The sequence below is a fragment of the Catharus ustulatus genome, chromosome 11, assembly GCF_009819885.2.
Source record: "Catharus ustulatus isolate bCatUst1 chromosome 11, bCatUst1.pri.v2, whole genome shotgun sequence".
In the NCBI taxonomy this organism is placed as follows: Eukaryota; Metazoa; Chordata; class Aves; order Passeriformes; family Turdidae; genus Catharus; species Catharus ustulatus.
In genome coordinates, this window is record NC_046231.1 from 21,996,342 (window position 1) to 22,022,278 (window position 25,937).

Genomic DNA, 25,937 nt, shown 5'->3' on the forward strand with positions numbered 1-25,937 from the left:
GCTGGGAAATGCTGCAGAGCTACAGGTGAGCACAGGCCTGCTGGTGTGGCCACAGCTGATTGAAATGAAGTTCCTTCAGGGATTGGGTAATTAGAGAGTGTTTGGGGAGGAGATGCTGGCTGTGTGTTGCTGGGAAGGTGGCAGCACGATGCTGTCCCTGGCAGTTTCTGCACCAGGGCAGTTCCTGGAGGAGGGATGGAGCAGCCCAACCAGCCCTGCAGTTCAGGAGACACACAGCTGCTCTGAGGGCACAGGGGCAATTGGGCATTGGTGGGGCTGTGTGGCACAGCAGCAGCTCCCACTGGTGCCAGACTTGCAGTGCTGAGTGAGGGCTCCGAGAGCACTGAGCTGGTTTGAGGAAGGAGCACCACCACATACAGAATGCTGGTTTCCATCAGGCAGGGGAAGCACAGATCCCTGGTCTCACTGAGAACTTTCCAAGCCAGCAGCTGGACTTCATGGCAAGGAGTTTTTTGGAGGCTGGTGGTGTTTAAATCAATGGCAGTAGCAGAAACCCCACTGTAAATTTCTAGGGCAAGTGGCAAGCTGGTTTACGGAATGCAGGGAGATGAGAACCTCTGGCTTACGGAAAGCAGCATGAATTAATAATCATTTAATTGGCTTTTCCATTATGTTGCTTGGTTGGGAGATGGAAGTTTAGATGAAGGGGCTGTCAGTGATACTTTATCTAAAAGAATCTGATGGGTAGGAGGTGGGTGGTGACTTCTTCCCACCAGGACGGAGAGCAGCAGCCGTGGGGATCCGTGCTGGCTTTGCCTCTGGAACCAGCAGGGAAGGGCCCCCACTTGCAAGGAAGTGCCTGTCTCACCTCTGGAATGTACCCAGGGAGGATCTCTCCTCCTCTGAAGAGCAGAAGCTGCTGAGAAGAGAGAGAAGATTGGTGGATCTCCAGAAGTGCTGTGGCAGCCCCGTCCCACTTGGCTTTTAGGGGACATTTGTTGAGAAATGCAGAAACTCAGTGAATCTGAACTAAATCCATTTAAACACTCAAAGGAATAAAATACTATCTGATACGTAGGCATACATCACACTTCAAAGCAAATTCCTTTTTCTGCCCTGCAGGGCCTGGAGCTGGCAGCAAGGTGCTGGCCATGGCCGTGCACAGGTGGCCTCTCTGTGTGCTCCAGGGTCACCCAGCCCTTCAGGGCCGTGGCCTTCTGCACATTTTGAGCTCAGGACACTCTGTCCTGTCCTCTCTGCACAGACAGAAGGTCCCAGGCTGTGCTGAGAGCTCTGCAGGCAGACACCAAGCCATGTCCTCATTTCTCCTGGTAGCAGAGAGTTCTTAATTCCTCTGATCATCTCTGATGTGGACTGAATGTGTCATTTTGTGCATTTGACTGTTTATCAACAATAAACTTCAGTCTTGATGTTACAATTCCCAGCTGAGCTGTCAACTCAAAAACTAATACTTAAAATAAATATCCTGTGTGCAGCAAATCAGTTATTCTTGGGTCTGGACAATCATCAATAATTCTAGTTTTGAAGGATTAAGGTTATGGGGTTGGATCAAGTGATTTAATGAAATTGGACACTTAGGAGATGGTACATTTTAATTACCTGTTACTAATTCTAAGCAGGCTGCTTCACAGTAGAAAGGAGATGAGAAAATACCCTGCTGTGACTCCCAAGGCTGGAGCTGGTGTTCAGCAGCCTGGGCTAGCTGATGGTTGGGCTGAATTCAGTCCCTGCTTCCCAAAACTCTCCCCTGGTGAGCAGCTGCCACCCACCACGGTGCTGGCTCTTGGTGGTCTCTCCCCCGCAAACCCTCTGGGGTTCCCCAGAGGAGGAGCAGCAGGGTGCTGCTGTGCTCCTGATGCTCCCAGCACAGTTATTATGGAAAGCAAGGAAGGTCAGCTCTGGCCCTGCAGAAGCTTTAAGCAGTTTGCAGTTCTGCACCCCAGGGAGAGTCTGGGCTCGAGCAGTGAGCTGAGCAGAGCAGCCTGTCATTCTGTGAGGGCAGAGCAGGACCTGTGTGGTGTCCATCGGTCAGCACTGACCCTGCAAACCCATTCCAGCCCTGGTTTGCATGTTTGTGTGGAGCTGGCAGCACAGCAGGGTCCTGGTGTTGGGGTTTCAGGTGAAGCCAGGACTGTGGACGTGCACACGTGGAGGAGGCTGCTGCCCAGCCAGGCGTGCAGCCAGCGGTGCTGGGGGAGCAGCATCACTGGACGAGCCTACCAGCAGAAATTCAGCAGTCCCAGATCAAATCCTCTGATCCCTGCCTCCCTCTGGCAGCACTGTTTCCTGTTTGTAATACTTGTTCTCTCTCTCCCAGAACTTATTTGCCTCTCTTCAGCTGAGTGCAGAGATGGGAACTGGCAGGGACGGTGGTTAGAAATGGGAATTGTGTTCTCCACTGTGGTGGGTACGTTTGGAAGTGCAGCTTGTGCCAGTGCACAGAAGGAAGGAGTTTGCTGGGATCTGACTCTTGGTGGTATCTGAAACAAGGAGCAGACACCAGCGGGTTCACAAGCTGAGCAGGAGAAAGGGGGAAGAGTATGGGGGACTGGCCTGAGAATGCTACAGCGCCTTGTTAATCGGCAGCTGATCCATCATATTAAATATCCAGCTGTCAGATATTACCTTTCAAGTGAAAATGAATAACTCCCATTAAGGGCGAAATGGGTTTGAAGTCGATTCGAGACAGATTAAAGTACCGTTATGAATGTGTGTTCGGGGAGGAGGAGACGGGGGCTGTGTATAATATACTTGTCCTTACAGTTTTTAAATAATAGATGTCCCACAAATTTATGTACTGGAGGCAGCCAGGGTTCGGGGGAGGAGAAAGGTCAGGGATGTGTGTCTCCCAGTGCCACAGCTCGAGGAGTGTTTTGCTGTTGGCTTTAGGGCTCATTTGCATTTCTCTGTTTGGCTGGAATAAAATGGCCTTTTCTTGGCTCACCACAGTGGGAGTGTTTGTGTCCCCTTGGCTGGGTCCTGCCAAAATCCCAGCTTTGGCAGGACCGTGTGCTGGGAAGCACCAGATCTGCACATCCTCTGGAGGCCAGCCAGAGCCATCCCAGCAGCAGCACTGCTGCCTGCATGGTGCCATCAGCTGGGCTGGCAGCCACTGCCACCAGCCCTGTCCGGGGCAAATCATCTCAGTGTCTGTGTGTGGAATGTCCTGGCTCAGCCAGGGGTGTGAGTTCTATCCTATCAAGTGCTGCTGCTCCTGGAGTGGCACGTGAGCCTTCACCACCTGGCCAAGCATTTGTGTGTCCAGTGCAGCCACAGAGCCTCCTGCACCTGTAAGCATCCCCCAGAAACAGCTGAGGTCTTTCTGCTGCTGGGCACCAGTGACGCAGTTCCCGTGCTGTGGGAGATCAGCAAGGAGGAACAGCTTTGTGCCAGGTGTGCAGGATGTAGGTCAGTGCTCAGATTCATCCTTCTCCAAGTGCTTAGGGTGTGTGTCAAGCAGTAAATGGCAGCCCTGTCATGGTCCAGCCAGGCCTCTTTGGGGTGTCCTGATGTTAACTCTTTGTGTTGCAGCCCCAGCCAGCCAGCCAGAGAAGGAGCTGACGGAGCCCCCAGCATCCTCCAAGAGGATATCATTTCCCAGCAGCTCTGAGTCACCTCTCTCCTTTAAGTGGTCAAAAACTTCAGAGGAGACCAAATCAGAGCAGGTAAGGCTGAGGAACCATCTCTCTCTGTACAGGTAATGTGTTTCCAGTGTGCCAAAAGCAAAGAATAAAATGGGAGAAAGAGGATGAAGGGCGGTAACTGGTGGTAGAAGGCATCAAATTATTGAAGCCTGGCTGTAAGAGGAAAGTAGCAGCTGGAAGAGCTGTGTGACTCCTTTGTGTGCTCCACAGATGTACCAGTGTCCATACTGCAAGTACAGCAACACAGACGTGAACCGGCTGCGGGTGCACGCCATGACCCAGCACTCGGTGCAGCCCATGCTGCGCTGCCCCCTCTGCCAGGACATGCTCAACAACAAGATCCACCTGCAGCTGCACCTCACCCACCTGCACAGCGTGGCACCTGACTGCGTCGAGAAGCTCATCATGACGGTGAGTGGCTGTGCAGGCGAGCGTGGCTGCTGCCATCCCGGCCTGGCCACTGCCAACGTGGCCACTGCCAGCGTGGCATGGTCACTGCCATCCCAGCCTGGCCACTGCCAACGTGGCATGGCCACTGTCATCCCATCATGGCCACTGCCATCCCAGCCTGGCCACTGCCATCCCAGCCTGGCCGCTGCCATCCCAGCCTGGCCACTGCCATCCCAGCCTGGTCACTGCCATCCCAGGCTGGTCACTGCCAACGTGGCATGGCCACTGTCATCCCAGCCTGACCACTACCATCCCAGCTTGGCCACTGCCATCCCGGCCTGGTCACTGCCATCCCATCATGGCCACTGCCATCCCAGCCTGGCCACTGCCATCCCAGCATGGCCACTGCCAGCGTGGCATGGCCACTGCCATCCCAGCCTGGCCACTGCCATCCCATCATGGCCACTGCCATCCCATCATGGCCACTGCCATCAGAAGGGTGGAACTGGGTGGGGTAGTTCTCTTCTCCCACGTAGCAAGTGACAGGGACCAGAGGACAGCTGCAAGCTGCACCAGGAGAGGTTGGAAAGCCCTGGCACAGGCTGCCTACAGAAGCTGTGGAGTCGCCATCCTTGGAGGTGTTAAAAAATCATGTGGATGTGGTATTTGAGGACACAGTTTGATATGGTGGTGGTGTTAAGTTGATGGCTGGACGTGGAAGACTAAGGGTCTTTTCCAGCTTTAATGATTCTGTGATTCCTTTTGTGACTCCTTCTCGCAGACAGGAGTCAGAGAGTCACAGAATCATGAGTAGTGCTGGGAGGGAGCACTGGAGCTGCTGCAGTCCAACCTCCCTGCTCATGCAGGGTCCCTTTTTGCTCAGGATTGTGTCCAGACTGCATTGGAGTACCTCCAGGGAAAGAGATTCTCTCTGGGCATCCTGTTCCAGTTCCCCCCCAGGTGCCTTTATGCTCTTGTCCTGCTTTGCACTGCTAGCTGTCTGTGCCCTGCCTGTGCCCCTGGAGCTGTCCCATCCCACAGACCACGGCCTCTGTGACCTGGGTCCATTTCCTTGGTGCTGCTCAAGTGTGTAAATACCTTCAGAGGGTTTGAACAGCCCCTGTTTACCATGGCAGGTGTCTTGGCTTTCTAAGAGCAGTGAGCAGCAGCCAAGCCCCTTCCCAGGCCAGCAGGTGTAACCAGACTGTTCAGGGTAGCTCATGGTGGCGTGGAGGGGTTTGTTTTGGACAGGCAGGGTGCCTGGGCAGGATGTGTGGTCTGGAGCAGGAGTGTTGGGCTGCTCTGCCCTCAAGCACATCTCCAGGATATGAGGGAATGGGAGAAGCCCCTCGTGAGGGAGCTCAGGACACTGTGCAGAGCAGCTCCAGCACAGTCCTCAGGTGAGCTAGAGTAGGGCTGCAGGGCTCTGCAGGGACCAGCACAGACTGGCCCAGCCATGATGCTCATCCTCATAAATATTCCTGGTTTTTGCACCTTTCTTCCTTCTGGCCCCCAGAGGGTGAGGTGTTGCCTCTCCTCCAGTCCCCCAGCACAGGGAGAACAGGGAGGGTATTCTGTATTCCGTGACAGTGTTTGAGACATCAGTGTGGATTGTGCAGAGCTGGCAGCGTGGCAGGTCCTGTTCTGCTCCCTGTCACGCAGTGGTGTGACGTGTGTGTGAGGTGTGAGCCCCGTGACAGAGCCGGCTCCTGTCTGCGCTCCGGACGCGGCGTCTGCGCGGGGCTGGAGGAGGCTCCAGCTAATGACACCTTATCAGACGCCGTGCAGGAACCTGCAGTGTCTAATATGTCTGTTGCCATGGCAACGCTCCTGCTCGCTCTCAGCATCCCGAGCCTGGTCCTGCTCCCTCCTTGCACAGCAGCAGCAGGGCTGGCTGTCCCACGGGACCCCCGCAGGGACACACACGGCAGGGACGAGGCTGGGCTCACACTGTCCCTCCTCCTGCAGCTCCCCTTGCATGGGCTACTGGCTGAAGGTGCCCAAGTTCTCTGTCCCAGCAGGGCCAGGCACCTTTCCCACCACAGTGCAGGGCTGGCAGGGCCCTCTGAGGGTGCAGCAGTTTGACAGAGTGCTGGGCTGGAGCTGGGAGAGAGGATGGGAGCCAGGACAGCTTCCAGGAGCCTCTGGGAGCGAGAGCTCTCCCTCCTCCCGCTGCCAGCCTCATCCTCCTGCACATTTCTGTCTCGTCATCTCTGCTGTCAGCGCTCTCTTCCTCAGTTCAGGGCATCTTCCCAGTGCTCCAGTCGTCTTTCCATCTTTTTCTTTTCTCCCTTGCTCCAGGAGTCATTCCTACCCATCCCTACCATCTCACTTCCCCCTCCTGCTATCTTTACATTTTTACCCTCTTTCCCATTGTCTTTCCTTATTGCTCACTCCCTTCTGCTGTCACTCAATTTTTCTCTCTCCCTCCTTTTCGCCCCCTCCCTCTCCCCCCTTTCCCTCTCACTCTGTGTCTCATTCTCCATCTCGGATGAAGGTAATGAAAATAATCGGGCTTCATTAATTCTGAGCCCTGTGAGATGATAGCCATTTGGAGCCATGTTTGCCAATTAGATGGTCTAAATTAGAAGTGACCTTGGTATACTGCCATCACTTTGCCTCTCGGAGTCTAATGAAGCTTTTCACTCCAGCACCCTCTCTCTCTCTCTTTGTAATGGAAATTACCTCCTTTGTCTGGTGGGGAACCTTCCCTCCCGTCTGTAATTCCCCTGGTTTCATAGACATGGGGACAGTGATGTATCTCCTCAGACCTCTTCTAGAGGTTTTCTTTTCAGAGCCGCGTGATTTCAGCATTTTGGGGTATATTCAGGGGAGCCATCCCCTCGTTTGGTGTCCATGGCCAGCACAGGCAGGAGCAGTGTGATGGGAGCTGGCTGCTCACACCAGCCAGGAGAGGTTTTTGACATGTCAGCAATATGCAGGTGTTGTGCTGATGGGTGTTGGGCTCTGAGCCCCAGCCCTGCACAAAGCAGCTCTGCTGTTGGTTGTTCAAGTCCAGCAGACCCAGGGTGGCCAGAGCTGGGCGTGTCACTGCTGGGGGTTGTCACCAGTGAGGAGGGGGCCCATGGTTGTTGTGCAGAGGGGTGACAGGTTTGTAGGTGCAGGGTGTGGTGGGGCAGGGAGGCAGGAGACCTGGCCTGTCAGCCCTCAGGTGCTCTGTGGTCCTTGCTGGGCCACTGTCTCATAGAAATGGCCACAGAGTGGGGTGCACCTGCCTGTCCATGGATCTCATCATCATAAAGACATTCTATCTGCTGAAAGGGTCTGAATTTCACCCAAAAGCTGGGCTTCTTGGAGGCAGAGAGACTTGCCCAGCAACGTACCATCCTCTTAAGGACCTTCTGTGTGGTAGCAAGAGGAGAACTTAGGGGGACCTTGGCCATGGGAGCTCAGGGGATGGTGCCCAGGCTGTGCACAGGAGCAGATCTGGGGTGCCAGGGATGGCAGATCTTGTGGGCCAGGAGATGGTGGCTGCAGCCACACAGGGGAGGGTTTAGTGCTGGACAGGAAAGAGCAGGTACGAACAGGAGAAGGGGAGGAGGAGACAAAGCACATTTGCTGAGCTCTCAGCTGGAAGGTTGTGTTCAGCAATGGCTCACACTGACTGACGTGCTGCTGCTGTAAAACAGTGTTGGAGCCATTAAAATGGGTAGACAGGAACTGAGGAGGGGAGGGGTTTCCAGCTCAGGGGGTGCCAGGATGACACACCAGGTGCTGCCTGTGCAGGTGAGAGGGAGGTGGAGAGCGTTTGACAGCCGCCTGCACTAACACGAGCTGTGCTCCAGATAAACACGCTCCCTTCCATCACCAGAGCAGTTCATGCCATGAAATACACCTGCTGTACAAAATGCCGTGTCACAGACCTGCCAGGGCCACTGCACCTTCCTGCCCCCTCAGGCCCCCTCTCTCAGTTTGTAGGAAAAGAGCCTCAGCATGCAAGGTGAGCTCTTCAGGTCCAGAGAAATGACTTTGGATGTTTTTGCAGTGTGGAAGGACAAACCCTTCAAAAAAGGCAGCCTGGAATTCTGTGTCAGTGCAAAGTGATTTGGGATGTGGAACCCATTTGCACTCATTGTGTCTCTGCCACCTGCCTGGGGCTGGTCCATGGGGATGAAAGGACGGAGGGTCCTGCCCTGGATCATGGTGTAGGAAAGGGACAGGAGAATCCTGGATGGAGCCAGAGGACCAGAGTGGCTCCAGCTGCTGACCAGTGCCTTCTGTCCAGTGGTTTGCTCCCCAAGGCCAGCCCATGGCTGCACTGCCACAGTTCCCACCTCCATACCCAGAATTTCTAGCTCCTGCCCTTTTTTCCAAGCTTTTTTCTGTTTGCCTTTGGGAATTTTGTGCCTCTAGCAATTTAATGTACCACAGCCTTTTTTTCTCCCTTCTTTTTTTTTTTTCCCTTTTTTTTTTCCCCCTGTGGTGGAGGGAGGATGGAAGGAAGGTAAGGAATGGTGGCTGTGGAGATGCAGGTAGATAAAGGTAATTACTTAAACACATATAGGGCAGGACTTACAGGTTTGGAGCCCCAGATTAAGATGCAGAGGAGCATGTGAGGTTGATGATTATATTTCGGGGAGAGTTAATTGACGGAAGGTGAAGGCAGACAAAGAACCGCTGCTTACTGCCTTCTTGAATCCCAATCAGGAATTATGATTAAAGACGCGGCGAGACAACAGAGGCCTGATGAATTGGTGTCTTTTTTTTTTCTTTTTTGCCGTCATTCACACTTGATTGACTTCAACCTTTCAAGTGCAAAAGTCTCTCTTTTCCATTATTATTCATAGCCATCTGAGTTTTTCTAATTAAAGTGTATGAAAACAATTACTGATCCGTCGTACTGAGCGTGGTGCTGGGGACGGCAGCCGTACTGTAACGCCTATGAAAAGCCACAGCTCTATAATGATGTGCAGCTGAGGTGTTAGATAATTTTATTCTTTTTCTACTCTGTTGGGGTTTTTTTTAATTTCTCATGATTTATTTTTCATAATTCCTAAAGATCCTAGGAAAGCAGGCTCTTCCTGCTGCTAGAGCTGAGAGGGATGGCTTCTTCCTGCCTCCCCTTCTCAGCGTCCGTGCTCATCCCCCTCCTCGGGGCCCAGCTACTGGAAATTACTCTGTGACCTTTCACGTCTACCAGCCAACCACCCACAGCCATCAGCTGCTTCTGTTGGGAGGCAAAGGTGGAATGAGTTTGGTGTGCTCAGCTCCCTCCTGGGATGTGTCAACTGCCTTCTCTGCTGCTCCATGGCACCTGGCACTCGCTGCCCTGCCATGGCTGGCCCAGGAAGGGAGGGAGCTCTGTGTCCCTCACAGCTCAGGCCATGGCTCTGCAGCCACTTCTGTGCCACCCTTTCATCCTGAGATTTTCCATAAGCTTCAGCTTCACCACAGGTGTGCCCCTGTCTCCTGCAGGTCACTGAGAGCCTTGTGGTCCTTGGCAGTGCAGAAAGCTGGGTACAGGGCATGCAGCTGCCACACACAGTCTCCCTCTTCTGAATCCAGGGTTCAGGTGCCCTCTCCATATCCAGCAGAAGGATGAAGGTGCTGGAATTGCCTTACAGCTGAATGGGAGTGTTCAGGTGCACCTCACCTTCCCAGCAGTGGGAGGCTGGGCCAGGAGCAGCTGGTGAAAGAGGAATGCTCCCTGAGTGTCAGCAAGGTGGTGTGGGCAGCTGCTCAAGGCCACAGAGGAGTTCTTGCGTGCCACAGGCATTGACCAGCACAGGAAGCCTGTGCTGGAGAGCACAGGGATGGTGGCAGTGACGTGGCTCTGTCTGTCCCAGAGCTGTGAGGCAGCGTTCCAGCAGTGTGAGACATTGTCTCCAGACGTTCAGAAGGACATTCACTGTCCTGCATCTGATGCCAGCCATGTGCAGGCTGCTGGTGAGATGGTTTGTGACCAGGTATAGCCAAAGAAACAGTTTTCCAGAGCAGGATGAGTGTGCACATCGGGCTCTCCCAAAGAGCCTCTCAGGCTGAGCCACGCAGGTTCTCCAGCTCTGTAAAAGCAGTGGTGTCCCAGCACTGCACTGGTTTTGATGGTGCAGGATCTAGACAAATCCTTGAAGAGAAGCAAAGGAAATGCATTAGTCAGAGCGAGGAAAGGGTTACCAAAAGCTTTTTATTTCACAGTTTGCTTTCTCTTTAGTCCTTTCTTATTCATCCTTTCCTTTGTCACCTCTCTCCTTATTTGTACTTTTCTTTCTCATGCCCCTCCTTTCCCTGCATCGATACACTTTGAAAACAGTGCTGCAATGCTCCCTGGTTCAAGATTACAGTGTACTTTACTAGGTATGATTTAATTAGGGGCCTTATTATGTTTTCAGCAGCTTAAGGTGGGCCTTTCAACTTATCTACCTAATTGGTTGCACAAGAAGTTTCACAACCCATGACAAAACATTGTCAGTGATCAAAGTCTGAATTCCACATAAAGGAAAAATATTAATAATAAGATTATTCTTCAAGTGTGCACTGCTAATTATGTCCAGAATGTAACTGTGGAAACACTTTTGACTGATTTGAGCTTTGTCTAATAAATACGAAGTCTTCAGTGAGCTGTGAAAAATGACGCCTCTGACTCCACAATACTGATGTCTAGTTTTGCCACTGGAGATGTTTAAAATATTTTCCTGTGTTTTTCCTCTCCCTATGTGTCCCTTTCCCCCTGTCTCTAGGTGACAACCCCTGAGGTGATGATGCCCAGCAGCATGTTCCTCCCAGCAGCTGCTCCAGAGAAGGACGGGAACTCAGGCACAGAGGAGCTGGGGAAACAGTCTGGTGAGTGCAGTGAGACCCACAGTCCCACCACTGCCCCAGCTCCATCACCTGGTCAGGGACCAGTTTCATTCCTGTTAATCCTCTCTTTGATAGCACCTAGACTCAAACACTATGCTCAGTTTGATGAGCCTTCTTTTTTGAAAATAGGCAGGACATCAAAAAGGAGCAGTGAAGACAGAGGTGGCTGAATGGCTTTTGCTTGAAAGGGAGAATTGAAGGTGATAAATGCACTAAGGGATGTGTGTGTGAATAATTTCCAGATATTCAAAGTGGGCAAGGAAGTAAATTGTGTAGGTTTATGCAATGGGCCATGATGAGGTTAATGGGCTGGTATTGAAACAAATGAATGAAGATAGAGGAGAAATGTTAGAAATGCTTGTCGTGTTGGAGATTAAAAACCACAGAGTATTCAGGACTGAAAGGGGGTGCTGATCTACCGTGGTGTGCTGGTGTAACTGTTGGGTTTGCTCTGATTCTGTTTCCACAGAGGTCTCTGAGGACGCGGGGAAGACCCTGGTGCCCTCGGACAGTGCAGAGCACAGCGGGGACCCCAAGCCCGCTGCGGCTGATCCGAGCGCTGCCCGGGAGGACGCTGGCTTCCTGTGCTGGAAGAAGGGCTGCAGCCAGGTGTTCAAGAGCTCAGCAGCCCTGCAGACACACTTCAACGACGTCCACGCCAAGCGGCCCCAGCTGCCGGTGTCCGACCGCCACGTCTACAAGTACCGCTGCAACCAGTGCAGCCTGGCCTTCAAAACCATCGAGAAGCTGCAGCTGCACTCCCAGTACCACGTCATCCGGGCAGCCACCATGTGCTGCCTCTGCCAGCGCAGCTTCCGCACCTTCCAGGCCCTGAAGAAGCACCTGGAAACCAGCCACCTGGAGCTGAGCGAGGCTGACATCCAGCAGCTCTACGGCGGGCTCTTGGTCAACGGGGACCTCCTTGCTATGGGGGACCCCTCACTTGCCGAGGACCACACCATAATCGTCGAGGAAGACAAGGAAGAGGAGAGTGACCTGGAAGATAAGCAGAGCCCAACAGGCAGCGATTCGGGGTCGGTGCAAGAGGACTCTGGCTCAGAACCAAAAAGGGCCTTACCCTTCAGGAAGGGCCCTAACTTCACTATGGAGAAATTTCTAGATCCATCTCGCCCATACAAGTGCACGGTCTGCAAGGAGTCCTTCACGCAGAAGAACATTCTCCTGGTACATTACAACTCCGTTTCTCACCTGCATAAACTGAAACGAGCCCTCCAAGAGTCTGCTACTGGGCAACCTGAGCCTACCAGCAGCCCAGACAACAAACCTTTCAAGTGTAACACCTGCAACGTGGCCTACAGCCAGAGCTCCACTCTGGAGATCCACATGAGGTCTGTCCTGCACCAGACCAAGGCCCGCGCGGCCAAGCTGGAGGCGGCCGGCGGCAGCAACGGAGCCGGCAACAGCAGCAGCAGCAGCAGCCTCTCGCTGGGCTCGTCCACTCCGAGCCCCGTCAGTGCCAGCAACAGCAATGCTTTTGCAACCACCAGCACGAGCGCTTCAGGCACCGCTCCCATTCCCAGCCTACTCAACCAGGTCTCCAGTGACAGTGTGGGAATTCCTCCCCTGGGTAACGCCGTAAGCACTAACATCTCCTCCCCTGCGGAGCCCAAAGAGGTGAACCGCAAGAAGCTGGCAGACATGATTGCGTCCAGGCAGCAGCAACAGCAGCAGCAGCAGCAGCAGCAACAGCAGCAGCAGCAACAAGCGCAAACCTTGGCACAGGCACAGGTCCAGGCCCACCTGCAGCAGGAGCTGCAGCAGCAAGCTGCTCTCCTGCAGTCCCAGCTCTTCAACCCAGCACTTTTGCCGCACTTTCCAATGACCACTGAGACCCTTCTGCAGCTGCAGCAGCAGCAGCATCTTCTGTTCCCATTCTACATCCCCAGTGCTGAGTTCCAGCTCAATCCAGAAGTCAGCTTGCCTGTCACCAGTGGCGCACTGACATTGACTGGGACAGGTCCAAGTTTGCTGGAGGACCTGAAGGCACAAGTTCAGCTCCCTCAGCAGAGCCACCCACAGCTCTTGCAGCAGCAGCAAGGTCAGCTGTCCTTGTCACAACCCCACTCCGTCCTATTACAGCAGAGCCAGCACCCAGAGAAGAAGAATAAATCTGTAGTGAAGGAGAAAGATAAAGAAACCCCACGGGAAAGGGAGAGCACAGAGAGGGGAGACAATAACGTAACACTGAAGGAGTCTCTTCCCGATAACTTAAAGCCCAAAGAGAAGAAGGACTTTGTGCCAGGCAGCAGTTCAGAGCCCTCCATACTGCCTCCACGGATTGCTTCCGATGCCAGGGGCAACGCCACCAAAGCCTTGCTGGAAAACTTTGGCTTTGAGCTCGTCATTCAGTACAACGAGAACAAGCAAAAGGGGCAGAAGAAAAATGGGAAGACAGAACAAGGTGAAAACTTGGAAAAGCTGGAGTGCGATACGTGCGGCAAGTTCTTCTCGAACATCCTCATCCTGAAGAGCCACCAAGAGCACGTCCACCAACATTACTTTCCCTTCAAGCAGCTGGAGAGGTTTGCCAAGCAGTACAGAGAGCACTACGACAAGCTGTACCCGCTGCGGCCCCAGACCCCCGAGCCGCCGCCCCCGCCGCCGCCGCCCCCGCCGCTGCCTCCCGCCCCTCCCCAGCCCGCTGCTGCTCCTGCCATCCCCACGTCCGCGCCCCCCATCACCTCCCCCACGATCGCACCGGCCCAGCCGTCTGTGCCGCTCACCCAGCTCTCCATGCCCATGGAGCTCCCCATCTTCTCACCGCTCATGATGCAAACCATGCCCCTGCAGACGTTACCAGCACAGCTGCCGCCGCAGCTGGGCCCCGTGGACCCCCTGCCCGCCGACCTGGCCCAGCTGTACCAGCATCAGCTCAACCCCAGCCTTCTGCAGCAGCAGCAGAACAAGAGGCCGCGCACACGGATCACCGACGACCAGCTCCGAGTCCTCCGGCAGTATTTTGACATTAACAATTCCCCGAGTGAGGAGCAGATCAAAGAGATGGCAGACAAATCTGGATTGCCCCAGAAAGTGATCAAGCACTGGTTCAGAAACACCCTGTTCAAGGAGCGCCAGCGCAACAAGGACTCCCCGTACAACTTCAGCAACCCTCCCATCACCAGCCTGGAAGAGCTGAAGATAGACTCCCGGCCTCCTTCTCCAGAGCCTCAGAAGCAGGAGTACTGGGGAAGCAAGCGGTCCTCTCGGACACGCTTCACTGACTACCAGCTCAGAGTCCTGCAGGACTTCTTTGATGCCAATGCTTACCCAAAGGATGATGAATTTGAGCAGCTTTCTAACTTGCTGAACCTCCCCACACGTGTCATTGTGGTGTGGTTTCAGAATGCCCGTCAGAAAGCTCGGAAAAACTACGAGAATCAGGGAGAAGGCAAAGACGGGGAGCGACGGGAGCTCACAAATGACAGGTACATTAGAACAAGCAACTTGAACTACCAGTGCAAAAAGTGCAGTCTGGTCTTCCAGCGCATTTTTGATCTCATTAAACACCAGAAAAAGCTTTGTTACAAAGATGAGGATGAGGATGGACAGGACGATAGCCAGAACGAAGACTCTATGGATGCCATAGAGCTCTTGACCCCAACCAGTTCCTCCTGCAGCACACCAATGCCCTCACAAGCTTACAGCACACCCACATCTTCAGCCAACGCGACCTCCTCAGCTTTTCTGCAGCTCACGGCAGAGGCAGACGATTCCTCCACCTTTAGTTCTAAAGTAGAAGCTACAGATGAGAAACCAAAGCAGTCTGAACCTCCAAGTACACAGCAAAACCAAACCCAAGAGAAGCAAGTGCAACCAAAGCAAGAGCCTCAGCAGCAACAGGACCAAGGAGAACAAAAGACAAGTTCAGCACACCAAAAGATTTCACAGTTATCCTCCCCCTCTTCGCTGCAACAGCCACCTCCTCCTCCTCAGCCCCCTCAGTGCTCCTTGTCACAGTCAAGTCCGAGTCCATCTCAGCTCTCACACCTCTCCCTCAAACCCATTCACACGTCCACCCCTCAGCAGCTGGCAAACCTACCTCCTCAGCTAATCCCATACCAGTGTGACCAGTGTAAACTGGCATTTCCTTCCTTTGAGCATTGGCAAGAGCATCAGCAGCTCCATTTCCTGAGTGCACAGAACCAGTTTATCCACCCCCCGTTCCTGGACAGAACACTGGATATGCCATTCATGCTTTTTGATCCCAGTAATCCACTGCTGGCAAGCCAGCTGCTGTCTGGAACGTTACCACAGATTCCAGCCAGCTCCGCCACCTCACCGTCGACTCCGACATCCACCATGAACACGCTGAAGAGAAAGCTGGAGGAGAAGGCCAGTGCAAGCCCTGGAGAGAACGACAGTGGGACTGGGGGAGAAGAACCCCAAAGGGATAAGCGTCTAAGGACTACCATTACCCCTGAGCAGTTGGAAATCCTGTACCAGAAATACTTGCTGGACTCGAACCCCACGCGGAAGATGCTGGATCACATTGCACATGAAGTGGGCTTGAAGAAGCGCGTGGTGCAGGTTTGGTTCCAGAACACCCGTGCACGAGAGAGGAAGGGGCAGTTCAGGGCCGTGGGGCCTGCCCAAGCCCACAGACGCTGTCCCTTCTGCCGGGCCCTCTTCAAAGCCAAGACAGCGCTGGAAGCTCACATCAGATCCCGTCACTGGCACGAGGCCAAGCGAGCTGGGTACAACCTGACGCTGTCTGCCATGCTCCTGGACTGCGACGGCGGCCTCCAGATGAAAGGAGACATCTTTGATGGAGCCAGCTTTTCCCACATGCCCCCAGCCAGCAGCGACGGACAGAGCGTTCCCCTCTCCCCGGTGAACAAGAGTATGGAGCTGTCACCCAGAACCCTGCTGAGCCCATCCTCCATTAAGGTGGAAGGGGTTGAAGACTTTGAGAGTCCCTCCATGTCCTCAGTCAATCTGAACTTTGACCAGACGAAGCTGGACAACGATGACTGCTCTTCCGTCAACACCGCCATCACAGACACGACCACGGGAGACGAAGGGAATGCCGACAACGACAGTGCCACAGGGATTGCAACCGAAACCAAATCCACATCGGGGCCCAGCGAAGGCCTGACTAAAGCAGCCATGATAGCCATGTCTGAATACGAAGATCGTCTGTCTTCTGGCCTGGTCAGCCCAGCTCCCAGCTTCTACAGCAAAGAGTACGACAATGAAGGTACCGTGGACTACAGTGAGACCTCCAGCCTCGCAGACCCCTGCTCGCCCAGCCCCGGCGCAAGTGGCTCAGCCAGCAAGTCTGGCGAGAGCGGGGACCGGCCCGGGCAGAAACGCTTTCGCACTCAGATGACAAATCTCCAGCTCAAGGTTCTTAAGTCATGCTTTAATGACTACAGGACACCGACCATGCTGGAGTGTGAGGTCCTGGGCAATGACATTGGACTGCCAAAGAGAGTTGTTCAGGTCTGGTTCCAGAATGCGAGGGCGAAAGAGAAGAAGTCAAAACTCAGCATGGCCAAGCATTTTGGTATAAACCAAACAAGTTACGAGGGACCCAAAACAGAGTGCACTTTGTGTGGCATCAAGTACAGCGCTCGGCTGTCTGTACGTGACCATATCTTCTCTCAACAGCATATCTCCAAAGTTAAAGAAACCATCGGAAGTCAGTTGGATAAGGAAAAGGAGTATTTTGACCCAGCTACTGTGCGTCAGTTGATGGCTCAGCAGGAGCTGGACCGAATCAAAAAAGCCAACGAGGTTCTTGGTCTGGCAGCTCAACAGCAGGGCATGTTTGACAGCACGCCCCTGCAAGCTCTGAACCTTCCTGCCGCGTACCCAGCGCTACAGGGCATCCCTCCAGTCTTGCTCCCAGGCCTCAACAGCCCATCCTTACCTGGCTTCACTCCATCCAACACAGGTGGGTACAGCTGTGACCCTGCTTAGCACACCTTCACGCGGAGCATACCTAGCACAAGCAGTTGTTCCCTCAGGAATGACTGGTAACAGGATTCCTGGATCATTAGTTCAGCATGCTGACTTCACAGCAAAAAAGCAGTAGGTGTTTTATCTAATTCCTGAACTCAGGAAGTTTTATAGCAAAGTGTGAGATAGAGCAACATCTAGATATGCTGCATATCCCTGTGTAGAAAGCCTGAAGCTCCTTCAAGGAAGTGGAATATAGAAGATTTATCCAATGGAACAGAAGGACTAATACTGAATACTAATACTGCTGAATACACCGCTTGTTATTCCTTTCCTTTTGACATTCAGTTTATGTGGTGCCGTCCCAAGCATTCAAAAATCCAAACTGTTTCTAGGAAAAGGTGTGATGTGCGGGGTAGCACTGAGGTGATGCCCAGAACATCTTTATGTGTCCCTGATGTGACCTCTGGGACAAATCCCAGTGCAGCTGAGGATCAGTTTTGAGTAATGGCTGGGTATGACCTGAAAGCACCTCCTCAACAAAAAATGGTGTAGGTGTGGGACCAATCTAGTTTGTATTTTAATAAGATTTTTCTTAACAATGCTACATAAAAATGAAATTTGTCATCATCCTTTGGGTGGCCTAATCTCAGATACTGGACTTCATCTTTTGAGAATGCTCCTTTCCTCTGTACTTTGTGGATAGGTGGAAAGTCTGAGCCATGTAGCAAACACTGGCAGTGGAAGGTGCAGCTCAATGACCAGCAGTGACCTAAAAAATGTGATCCAAAGGCCTTGTTTCATTATGTGTCTGAAGGACCCCTGCACATGCAGGGAGTTTTCCATGTCAGCCTTCTCACCACAGCTCTTGATTCATAGCACTTGGCCAGAAGCATCTCTCATATCCTCACCCGATCACAGGTTGCTCTGCCCTGTTTGTTTTAGTGCCCCACATTTATAACAAAAACTAAAATTACTTCTTTGTACTTCAGTCCTTACTGTTGCTTTTATTTTTCTGCAAAGCCCAGGATGTATCCTGGGGAAATGGGACTGCATCTGATGAATCTTAAATGCTGTCAGTGACTGCCTAGACAGGACTGAACTGTTTAGAAAGTCAAACAGTCTGTTTGTGGCCTTTAGATAAAGCTCCAAAGGTCAGGCCACGGCAGCTGTGGGCCTGTCAGAGCAGATAAGGCCATGCATCCAGGAACGCTGTGAATTACCTCCTGCTCCTTGGCTTGAACCTCTCAGGGATGTTCACCTGGGAAACATCCATTTCAGCGGTGTCCACCTAGAGCATGCCCTTATCCGAGGTCTCCAGGGCCGCTGTGGAGCCTCATTCCATACCTGTCCTGTCATCACAGATCACTCCTGTCCCAGCAGCCCCTCAGGAGCAGACTCAGCTTCCAGAGGGGTTTGGGTCAGCTGCAGCCACCCTCATAAAAGTGACCATGGCTCCTGGCTGGTCCCAGGCTCTGGCACTGCTCTCTGGGCAGCCCTGCTGCCGTGCTGGCACTCCGGTTTGTCACGGACTGGGCGGGTTTTGCTCGTGGGTTTTACGGCAGATTCCTGCTCAGGAGCTGAAGGACACTGGAGCTTTATTTGGGGTTTATTTTCCCCAAATGCCATCATGGGAGTTGCCAAACAAAGCGTTTCTCCTCAGGAGCAGATTTCCCTGCTGCAGCAGCCATGACTAATGGAGGTGACTCCAGGAGCCACCGTCCTCTCGCCCCCAGCCACCGTGAGAGCAGAAACTGGCACCAGGGACAGTGTTGTTAGTGGCTGTTCCTGCTGGGGGGAAGAAGGACAAGCTTCACATTCCACCATTAATCTGTCTCCTTAATGAGGAAGCATCACTAGACTTCTAATTCCACCCAAAATATGATGCATATGCCCAGGGGAAACATTTGAACACCACATAAACTCTGGAATTGCTCAGAATCTGAGCATCCTGACATTAGAAGGAAGGAAGGTTTGTGGATTCATGAACATCAGTTTAATAAGGACAAAATAAATGGAATTTAGCCTGTTCAGTCTCCAGCTGCCATGACCAGGGCTTCCCAATCTGTGAAGATTTCTACAGGGTGAGCAGTGCTGAGCGTTGTCACCCTTTGGTGTGGCACCATCCTGCTGGTGGAGTCCTTTGGCCCCAGGACCCGTTGGAGCAGATGCTGACAGGAGTGTTGATAATTCGGGAATGTCAGAGGAGTCAGGAACAACACACCAGCTGTGTGGGATCCTGGTGCTGGTGGGGACACCACCAGCCCTGACCGTCAGTGCCAGCAGGCAATGCAGGCTGAGGGGACATGTCCACGCGTGTCCGTGGGATGTGTCCATGGGATGTGTCCATGGAATTGTCCATGGGATGTGTCCATGGGATGTGTCCATGGAATGTGTCCATGGAATTGTCCATGGGATGTGTCCATGGGACGTGTCCATGGGACGTGTCCATGGAATGTGTCCATGGGACGTGTCCATGGGATGTGTCCATGGGATGTGTCCATGGGATGTGTCCATTGGATGTGTCCATGGGATGTGTCCATGGGACGTGTCCATGGGATGTGTCCATGGGACGTGTCCATGGGACGTGTCCATGGGATGTGTCCATGGGATGTGTCCATGGGACGTGTCCACACGTGTCCATCTGCTCAGGCCGTGCCTGCCCTCACACAGCGGAGATGGAGGCTCCAGGCTGTGGGGTGAACTGGGATCTCCCTCCTGGTGCTTTCTGCCTGCCCTGCACTGACTTCTCACCTCTCCCTCTTGCAGCTTTAACTTCTCCCAAACCCAACCTGATGGGCCTGCCCAGCACAAGCGTCCCTTCACCCGGCCTCCCCACCTCTGGATTACCAAATAAGCAGCCCCCGGCCGCGCTGAGCTCGCCCACCCCGGCACAGGCCACGGCGGCCGTGGCCCCGCAGCAGCCGCCAGCCACGACCCCGCAGCCGCAGCAGCCACCGCCCGCACAGCGCAAGGAGAAGGAGAACGAGAAGGCAAAAGAGAAGGAGAAGGCAGCCAAGGGGAAGGGGGACACCGTGCCAGGGCCCAAGAAGGAGAAGGGGGAGGCGGCGGCCGGCGGCCTGGCGGCCCCGCTGCCCACCATGGAGTACGCGGTGGAGCCGGCCCAGCTCCAGGCGCTGCAGGCCGCCCTCAGTTCGGACCCCACCACCTTGCTGACCAGCCAGTTCCTTCCTTACTTCGTCCCCGGCTTTTCCCCCTACTACGCCCCACAGATCCCTGGCACCCTGCAGAGCGGGTACCTGCAGCCCATGTACGGGATGGAGGGGCTGTTCCCCTACAGCCCTGCCCTGTCCCAGGCGCTGCTGGGGCTGTCTCCCGGCTCCCTGCTGCAGCAGTACCAGCAATACCAGCAGAGTCTGCAGGAGGCATTGCAGCAGCAGCAGCGGCAGCAGCAGCAGCAGCAGAAACCGCAGCAGCCCAAAGGAAGCCAAACCCCCGTCCCCACGGGGGCTGCCACCCCGGACAAAGACCCTGCCAAAGAACCCCCCAAGCAAGAAGAGCAGAAGAACGCACCCCGCGAGGTGTCCCCCCTCCTGCCCAAACCCCAAGAAGAGCCCGAAGCGGAAGGCAAGGGCGCGGACTCGCTCTGCGACCCTTTCATCGTCCCAAAGGTGCAGTACAAGCTGGTGTGCCGCAAGTGCCAGGCGTGCTTCGGCGACCAGGAGGCGGCCAGCGACCACCTGAAGTCCCTCTGCTTCTTCGGCCAGTCTGTGGCGAACCTGCATGAGATGGTGCTTCACGTGCCCACGGGCAGCGGCCAGGGCAGCGGCTCGTACCAGTGCGTGGCGTGCGACAGCACGGTGTGTGGGGACGAGGCGCTCGGCCAGCATCTCGAGTCAGCCCCGCACAAACACCGAACAATCACAAGAGCAGCAAGAAACGCCAAAGAGCACCCCAGTCTATTACCTCACTCTGCCTGCCCCCCCGACCCCAGCACCGCATCTACCTCGCAGTCGGCCGCTCACTCAAACGACAGCCCCCGGCCCGCCCCGGCTTCCCCCGCCGCCGCCCGACCGCCCTGGCCCCCGGCAGCCCCGCCAGCGCCGCCCTGCCCTCCTCTCTCCTCATCTTCAACGGTTACCTCAAGTTCATGCAGCACCTCAGGGGTTCAGCCCTCGATGCCAACAGACGACTATTCGGAGGAGTCTGACACGGATCTTAGCCAAAAGTCAGATGGACCGGCGAGCCCGGCGGAGGGGCCCCAGGACCCCGGCTGCCCTAAGGACAGTGGTCTAGCTAGCATAGGAATGGACACCTTCAGATTGTAAGCTTTGAAGATGAACAATGAAAATGAATTTAAATAATAAAAAAAAAAAAAAAGTTAATAACAAACCAATTTCAAAAATAGACTAACTGCAATTCCAAAGCTTCTAACCAAAAAAAAAAAAAAAAAGAAAAAAGAAAAAAAGAAAAAGCGTGGGTTGTTTTCCCATATAACGATGCCGGTGGGTTTTACATTTCTTTTTTCCTTTCCTTTTAATAAAATAAAACTTTAAAAAATAATAAAAAAAAAAAAATTAAAAAGAAATCTGTTACATTTGTCCTCTGGAAGGTACTGTTGGTCTGGGAGACGAAGGCCGTGCTGCCTCCTCGCGCCTGCGGAGCTCGCACCCCTGTACATTGCCCCGTCTGGTCCCCCTCGATAGCACAGCAGAGCCCGGCAGCGCTGTATGGGAAAGCAGCCCACCTGGAGACAGTTTTAAATTTCTTGCTATCTTAGCATTCAGATACCAATGGCTTGCTAAAAGAAAAAAGAAATGTAATGTCTTTTTATTCTCAGGTCAATCGCTCACACTTTGTTCTGTTTTCAGAATCATTGTTTTATATATATATATATATATATATACATATATATATAATTTCTTTCGTTTGTTTTGGGGGTTTTGTTTTGGTTTGGTTTTGTTCCAGAAAAGGATTTTTTTTTGTTGTTGTTGTTTTTTTTGGTTTTTCGGGGTGGGGGGTTTTGTTAATTTAAAATGGGCAGAAAGTATTCAAGAGAAAAACAATGTGAACTGCTTTAGCTTTTCGGGGATTTTAAGGGTAGCTTTTCTGCTGAAGCCAATTCCAAGGGGAAAAGTTAAGCACTCCCACTTTTCAGAAAAAAAAAAAAATCCACACAAAGAGTGTTGAGGACTTGGAGCTTAAAAAAAATAAGTTTTAAAACAACTGACTTTCTGTATTTATGATAGATATGACCATTTTTGGTGTTGAGTAGATTGTTGCATTGGAAATGAACTGAAGCAGTATGGTAGATTTAAAAGAAAAAACCCTTTTGTGTACATTTAGCTTTTGTATGGTCCAGCTGACGGCTTCTCATTTGATGTTGTCTTGTTCATTCCTAGACAGATAGATTGCGATCCATCGACTCGCCTGAGCTTTTCTCCCCTTTGTACCTTGATCCCCGTCCCCATCCTGTAATCTTCCACTTATGGTCGCTACCTTCATTTCTTAGAGGGTGGTTGCATAATTATTTTATAAAAACTAAAGAAAGAAGTTCAAAGGGTTTGGGGGGTCAGTAGGATCCCTTGCAGAATATTTTTTGTTGGGGGTTTGAAACTTTTTAAGGCATATACATGCGATTTACCTATGTCTGTTACCCTTGTGCACTTATTTTATTCTTATTTTCCGTTTCTCTTTTTTTCTTCTCTTTTTTTCTTCCCCTCTTCCTTTACTCATTTTGTAAATGCTTCAAAGACTCTGTTCCTGACCTCTGAGCATCGGTTCTGTTTGTGTAATTAGGCTGCACTCTGTTCCTTCTTTTGGGAAAAAAAAAAAAAAAAAAAGGTTTTGTTACATTTTTTTCTCTAAAGAAAATTCATGCTTTAAATAAAATCCAAAGACATACCCTTCACCACTGGTGCAGAATGAGCAAAAAGGATTCTTTTTACTTGAGAATTTGTTTCTGATTTAAACAAACAAGTCTAAGTTTAAATAAAGAATAAAAAAACGTACCCAGGTTGTTATCTGTGCTTCTTCTGCAAGCAGAGAGACAACTCTTAGCAAGCACCCAGTGCACCCCAGGCAGGTTTCTCTTCCCAAGATCTCTCCGTGGCAGCACCGGGTGCCAGGCTCAGGGAGGCCCGGAGCCCCCGGCCCCCAGCCCGCACGCACCTCAGCCGGCCCAGACTCTGAAAGGAAAACTTTTATGCTGCTAAAATGTAGATTTTGGAGACGTAGATACTTTGCTGTTCCCTTCCATAACCAAATGCCAACAGAAACAACCTCTCCACCACGTTTCCTCTGCCCAAAAGCACGAGAGCCTTCTGCCCACCATCATCATCCTCCTCCTGCTTCAAAAGGGAACTTGGAAGACTGTGAACGCAGGCTCCTCTGCAGGTTCCTCTGCAGGTTCTCTGCAGGTTCTCTGCAGGTTTCTCTGCAGGTTTCTCTGCAGGTTCTCTGCAGGCTCCTCCGCCGCCCCGGCCGCTCCTGAGAGACTGCAGCGCCCCAGAGACGAGCGCGGGTCCGGCTTCGAGCGGGACACTTATATTTTTATGGAGTTTTGGTTTTAGTTTGATGAAAGACTAGATCCTGAACTGTTGTACATATTTCTGACTAGGCTAATGCACAGTGCAAATTCCTTTTTTAATTGTTTTTTAAGTAGTTGATACTGAAGCGCGAACCACCGGATGTTCCTCCCGGGACCCAGCTGTAGCATAAGGTGTCAAAAACAGAACCACGTACCCATGGAGCGTTTGCTGTTTTAACAAACTGTTTTCTTTAACAGAAGTTCTTGTATTTCTCCCTGTGTTTGAGATGAACATTTTTTAAATTCTAAAGTTGTACAGTTTTTTTTCCATTATTTTATCTTGTTTGTAATTCTATGAAATATATATATATATTTTTTGCCATTTAACTGTTGTATGTTACTCTATCTGTATCATATAGAAATTGTTTTGTTTCGTTTTGTTTTGGATTCTCTCTGTGATGCCAGTTCCCAATTTAACACAAGCTTTATCTGTCCAATTCCACAAGGTCTCTTTTGGAAATCCTTTTCTTACGCCTTGTTTTGTTTCGTTTTTTTTAATTATATTACTTGGTCATAGTGCAATTTCTCTCTCCTCCTCCTTCCCCCTCCTCCTTCCCACCCACTAAAAGGTTTTATAAATTCATTTCCTTGTATTTTTTCTAAATGTTTCTAGAGACTATTTCAGTGCGAGGTTGCCTCCTCCTCCTCCTCCTGCAGCCGGGCTGGCCGGGGCGGGCGCGGGGCCGTGGCCACCCCAGCCCACGCGTGGCCTTTCCAGGGCAGGGCCAGCCTGGGCACCAGGAAAACACTTCAACCTTAGCATTAAGCGGGTTTCTGTTTTATTTTTAATAAAAAGCTTTTTTAAGTGGTGAAGATGGCCAAAGTTTGATACAATTGAGAATAATGAGAAGCGTCAGGGGTGTGCGGGGCCACCTGGGGCTGGTGGGGGACGAGGTGGGTGGACACAGCCAGCACACTCACCAAAATATATTTTGCTTTAAAAAAAAAAAAAAATAAAAGCTTTTAAATAGAAGCAGAAGTTGGGTTGGTTGGTTGGTCGGTCAGTCGGTCGCTTGGTTGTTGGTTGGTTGGTTGGTTGGCGCTGATACTGCCCACTGTGAAACAAAACTTTGACTATTTTTTTGTTTTTATTTTTGGGGGTGGGGGGGCAAGTTTGGGTAGAACAGAAAGCATAAATGAGGTGAAGAGGGTTATGAACAGCCTTTGCAATGTACAAAAACTAGAGCAAGTGAAACCAAAAATGATGTTCTTGGTGTTTTTCTATACTGTAGTCTTGTTAGCTTTTTTGTTACTGTAACAATGCTGATCTCGAACTGTACCAAAATACATGAGACTGACAGAAACAAACCACATGGAACTTTCAAAACTCTAAAAAACTTGTCACAAAAGACTTTGTTGTCATAGTTGAGTTGACTGTAGATGGTAATTGAATATACTCCTTTGGAACTATTTCATCACGTATGTTTCCTGCTCATTGTGATACATTAAAAAACAAAATGAGCAAAAGCTCTAGTGTCGATGTCCCGCGTGTGCGGTGCTGGGTCCGTGTGGGGTGGGTGTGTGCCCCGTGGCACGGCAGGGCACACATGTTGTCCCCGTGCCACGCGTGTCCCCGTGTCCCCGTGCGCGGGTCCCTCGGGGCTGGGCTGCCGCTGCGCTCCCGCTCCAGGGGAAGCAGTGAGCCGTCCGTGCTGCAGCTGTGGGATGCTTCGTGCGTGGAAAGGACATTACAAGTGCAGTTAATTTTATGGCACGACTGCAGAAGGATTCTGGGCATGGTTCCATAGTGGTTCAAGGGAAGGTGCAGTGCCTTGATGGCCCACCCTGGAATCTGTGAACTAAAACACGTCACATCTGTTTCTGCTGATAAATCGAAAGAAGATGCAGGTAAGTAGGTAAGTGGCGACTCATTGCACTCCTTCTGCAGCAGGGAGGGAACCCAGAGGAGCTGCTGGGTGTTCAGTACACAGTTCTCTTGCCAAAAATTGCCCCTTGCAGCAGAAAAAGCTTGAAATTCGCTAACAGGGACCACATCCAAAAGGAGTCACGGGCCACAGCTCATCTCTAATTTATAACTGGAGTGATAAATAATACACACCCACCACTGCAGGTGGGGTGAGCATCTGCCAGCGTGGGTGTCCTTGGTGCAGTTGCCAGGACAGCGAGGGCTCCCTTCCCCTCCTCGAGAGGACTTGGGCTGAGCTCCGAGGTCTGCAGCGGAGCAGAGGGCACAGGGAGGAAATCCAGCAGCTCCCAGGGATTCCTACTGACTGACCTGGGCTCCACAGGCCCTGAACTCCAAAGTAAAGTGTGTCACGACCAGCAGGGTCCCCTTGGCTCTGGATGCTGTGGGGATCTGCACCAGGAGCACCCAGGGCCAAGTGCACCTGGGCACGCTGCAGCTCGGGGCTCTCAGAACTCACCTCTGGCCAGGCTGCCCGGACCTGTCCCTGGCCTGGGCGCTGTTCTTCTGGCATGAGCCTAAACAGACGGGGATCTGGATTGTCTCTCAGCTGGCTGGGCTTTTATTAATAGGAAAACTCCATCCTGCCTTTTTACTGGGCAGACAGGGCTGCGGCAGTGACAGGGTCACCAGTGACCCTGCTCTGCTGGTGTTTGCACTGTGCTGCATTAACATCTCTCCTGCTCCTAGATCAGCCGTTTTGTAA

General features: G+C 52.3%; 1 protein-coding gene across 5 annotated transcripts in view; it reads left to right on the top strand.

Annotated features, from left to right (window-relative positions):
• Positions 1-22,729, top strand: part of ZFHX3 (zinc finger homeobox 3) — a 380,864-nt gene extending 358,135 nt beyond the window's left edge. For all 5 annotated transcript variants that reach the window (XM_033069696.2, XM_033069700.2, XM_033069697.1 and 2 more), the window contains 5 exons: positions 3,514-3,647; positions 3,837-4,037; positions 10,715-10,817; positions 11,305-16,752; positions 19,527-22,729. In XM_033069696.2, coding sequence (XP_032925587.1) covers positions 3,514-3,647; positions 3,837-4,037; positions 10,715-10,817; positions 11,305-16,752; positions 19,527-21,046 — 7,406 coding nt within the window. In that variant the 3' untranslated portion in view covers positions 21,047-22,729. The remainder of the gene's footprint in view (positions 1-3,513; positions 3,648-3,836; positions 4,038-10,714; positions 10,818-11,304; positions 16,753-19,526) is intronic.
• The last annotated feature ends 3,208 nt before the right edge of the window (positions 22,730-25,937 follow it).